The sequence below is a fragment of the Globicephala melas genome, chromosome X (assembly GCF_963455315.2).
Source record: "Globicephala melas chromosome X, mGloMel1.2, whole genome shotgun sequence".
Classification (NCBI taxonomy): Eukaryota; Metazoa; Chordata; class Mammalia; order Artiodactyla; family Delphinidae; genus Globicephala; species Globicephala melas.
Window position 1 is genome coordinate 32,716,882 of NC_083335.1, and position 4,219 is coordinate 32,721,100.

Below are 4,219 nucleotides of genomic sequence, written 5' to 3' on the forward strand. Positions count from 1 at the left end.
TGGTTAGACTGAACTATGTGGTATTGTAAGAAGCAATTACTTATGCCAGGTACCATGGTGCTGGGTGTGAGTAGAAGTAAACGTAGGAAGTGCAGACCATAGGTATTTAGGAATGTTATTATAGCTGTAGACAAATGAGAGAGATAAAGAGGGATACTGACTGACTGTTGAGGCAAGGCTCCCAGGGAGGACAGTCTTCAGTGGATTCACTATGGTTCACACTGTGATGCTGACTTTGCATGGTGAGAATCTTATTTTGTTTCCAGTGTGCTCAGAGGTGATTAGGGTCTGGAGAACGGATGCTATTAAAACCACAAAATTGATGTATAAGCCAAACACCAATTTATTCACTTATAATGAGAATTAACTGCCAAGTAGGCTAGAACACTTCATGTCAGCTGGTTAGCAAATTTTCTTCCCATAACAAAGTTTATATGGGAGAGTAATTAAAATCAGATTATTTCTTAGAGCATGGAGTCAGAGCAAGGGGAGTTAGGTGACAATCTTAATGGCTAATGACACAAATTGGGATGGCCTGGTGCCTCTATCCCATTGCAGGTAGACCCTGGCAGGGTCTGCTGATCAAAATCCCCTCTCTGACTCTAGGGAGATTACTGATGCCTTACGGCTCTTTAATTGCCCCCTTTTCTAGATTCCATGCAAATCATTCTTTTGTTAACAATTCGTTCTTCAGACTTGTAAAATGATTAAATTCCCTCTTGCTTGGTGGCATCAATCATGTAGCAGATCTGCCTCCCTAAAACTACAACCTTGGTTATACCTGGGGGTTCCCCAAGCCTTTGCAACTGCAGACTACATCTTTGAGTAGGGTACATCTCATTTGTTCTCTGTAGATTTTAATTAGTTTCACTCTCAGAGAAATTCACTTAGGTGTAAGTTCTGAGGACTCATCCATGTAACTCTCTTTATGCTTAGTAATTAATTCATTCCAATTGAAGTGGATGGTATCACTATAACAATATTTTAAAGTGGTAAACAAAATGGTTGCTAGCTAGTAGGCAGTAAAGCATTATCCCAGCATCCTATTCATATGGTCAGCCTGGCTGTTGGATTGTATCACATAGAGCACAAGAGGCCCTTGATTTGGAATTTCTCAACAAGGAGCTTCTAGAAGTAGGAGGTGAACTGAACTACATAGCCCAGGATTAATGATCTGTTCTGAGAGGCTATGGAATCTGAAGATTTCTTGGGGAAGAAGGTAATGTTGCTGCAGAGGGAAAGTCCTCTGCAGAAAATAAAGTGACATATCTTTATATGTAAAAAGTACATATGCATAAGGAGTACGCAATGATAAATTGTGGCCCTAAGATAAAGAAAGATTGGTGATTAAGCCAACTGAATGCTCCTGTCAACATTCCAGGACGATATTGGTGTTCGTAAGGAAAGTGACCGGAGGCCATTGGGTTAGTCCTTTATTATAGAATTGGTGGTACTAGATCAGGATACCTGCAGGTAATACCAGAGTCACTTAAAGTTCAAATAGAGATCCGTTAGAGGATCTCATGCAATCCCAGTACACTAGTGGGAATTTCTTACCACAATTGAAATATGTGCATTCAGGTCTCCTAGTTGTCAGAGCATATGGAGTAAGGTGGATGTATAGCAAGCTGTTAATAAAGGAGACTCCTCGCGAATACAAATAAGAATTAGCACAGTGGTTAGTGAGGCACTGATGGGTGAAAAGATATCTGTTTGTTAGTGCTATAGGATAAGAGTAATAAGGTCCTAGCTGAGTTTAGGTATTGTCAAAGCATAATTCTCCAGGCCAAACTACAGTGGCGCTTCGTGTTCTGAAAGGCCTTGATGGCTGCTAGGAAATATGGAATTACTGATTTTACTTCAGGAAATCCATTATGGGGACATACATCAGCCCTAAGAAGCAGGGAACAAAGAGCAGGTAATTACCGGAAAACACCAATTATCACTGCATATCCTTAACATTTTAGGGATTTTTACCTTTTCAGCATAGCACTACTTTTGCTCAGAAGCATTAGGAATCCATACACAGAGTTAATGTATGCCAAAAGTACAACACAAGCAATCATACCCCCATTTCGTGAGTTTTATGTACAGATGGTGTTGATGTATATGCCTCAGGATTTGAAATGTGAGATGGTTCAGAAAATTGTCTGCCATTAATTGCTCTTCAAGAGCCTCAACTAGATGAAGGTCCCCAGAGGTGGTCCATAAGGGTAGAGCTTAGCATCAATGAGCAGTGATCCTAGATGGTGACCACACTGAGGCCTCTAGAGTCAGAAACTACTGAAGGGCCTGATCCTCAGTCTTCAGTGGAGATTTAGTTAGCCAGGTTCCCTGTCTAAGGCAGCAGGGACATGCTTCAGACACAGTAATTATGATGGGACACACTAAATACTTGTTAGAGGTCATTATCCTAGAGCATTTTGACTTGGCCATAAGGCATGCTGGAACCTGAAGTAGGTTGTTGGAGAAAAGCTAGGGCTTGGCTAAAAACATATACCTGCCTGAAGGGCTAACTCTCAAAGAAGTGGACCCAAAGTTCCAAGCAGACTGCTCAAAGGGCCATACCATCTAGTTTGTCAATAGCCAAGAGATTACTTTTGAGCAAGCAGCAGTCTTTAAATAGTAGCAAAATATATAGCTGTATGAAAAGGTGGCATAGCTGTGTTTCCATGAAGGTTGGTTTGTGTTAAGCTGGACTCTAGTCAGTAGGTGGAGCAGGATTCAGCCTCTAGTAGGAAAATGTTGGTAGGATATGGAAATGCAACTGGGACTTCAGCCAAGAGTCCTAAACCAACAGGGGACTAGGATACAGACCAATGAGAGTAAGGGTGAAGGCCTTGGGCCAACAAACTCAACCCAGGTATCTATCACCTATCGGTGGGGATGGAGTTCCCAATGTATTTCCAGGGTGGTTTCCACTGGTCAGACTGGGCAGAGTTTTTCCTGCAGGCTTTCAGTACACTTGGGAAATTAGTCCCAACTGTATAAAGTGCCTGGGAATTGTTTTCATCATTGCTTTATCAAGTTTGGTGATGGGTCACCAAATGAACAAGATCTGGTTGTTTAAATTCTCAGAAGCCTAGGAGTTCATGACTGTAAAGTGGTATCCCAGTTCCCCATCTGTATTTTAAATGTTAATGCAGGATATAAATCAATGAGGCTGGAGGTGAGAGGGGTATAAGTTTACAATGTGACCTGCCTGGGCTCCTCTTACTGGTGAGCTGGGTTATTTATCCTTGCTGGGGCTCGAGAACGTTTGGCAAGGCAATCTCTTGTGAAGTGACCAGCCTGGCTGCAGTAGAGGCATGACTGAGTTTCTTGCTGGCGGGCTCGTTTGGCTGGAGTAAGAGGCAGCTGGCTTCCTCGAAGCTGTATAGGGTCTTCCTTGGGTGGTGGACCTGTGGGGTTGGAGATCAGGGAAGCCAACACTGGGATCTGGGCCTCTGGCTGCAGGAGCTCTGGCCTGTCACTACGTTGCTTATCCAACTGAATACACTGAGTGATAAGGTCTGGGAGATTGTCCATCAGATCTGTGCCATTTACTTCAGCCTGAATGGAGTCAGCTAGTTCCTCTTGGAAGTGATCACTCTGATTGGTTTCATTATATCTCAGATTTTGAGCAAGGAGCTGGAAAGTAGTGGCATCCTGCTGAGAGAAGTTGTCCCTTTTGTCAACCTTAGCATTCATCAAGGGGTTCATTTCCTGTTTTGTGGGCTCACCAAATGACTGCTGTAACTCAAGAACAAAGTTCTCATATTGCTTCAACAGAGCACTCTGGTAGGTGGTGATTCTGTGTAATTCTCTACTGTATCTTCTGGAATCAAGTGAGACTAAGCAGAATTGAGTACCAATATTGGATACCAATGAGCAGACAGTGGTTTTGCTCTGTGATCAGACAGACGGTGTCATGAGCAAGTAGCCAAATCTGTTAACTATGAAGAAGTCACAAGGGTATGCTGAGAGCTGAGAAATGCCAAAAACTGTTGTCCACTACTCAGTGTTGCCTCTTCTTCATGGAGAATGCCAATGTTCTGCACATTCAGAAGAAATAAATTACCTTAGGACACATAGAAGATTTGGAATTAAGAAGATAAATACAAAAGTTACAGTAGATTTCTCTCCCCACTCCCCTTCTTGGTAATATGGAGGCAATTTGCCCTCAGACTAAGCCTTTGATTCTAAAGTATCTTTCTTTATCAGAGAATCAAAGAATTTT

The 4,219-nt window shown here is 42.4% G+C and overlaps 1 protein-coding gene across 1 annotated transcript; it reads right to left on the reverse strand.

The window, feature by feature from the left end:
• Positions 1-368: 368 nt before the first annotated feature.
• Positions 369-3,894, reverse strand: RTL4 (retrotransposon Gag like 4; the record flags this gene model as incomplete). The annotated part of the gene is made up of 1 exon (XM_060292004.1): positions 369-3,894. A coding segment is annotated over one exon (681 nt), but the record flags the coding sequence as incomplete, so codon positions are not given.
• Positions 3,895-4,219: the final 325 nt, after the last annotated feature.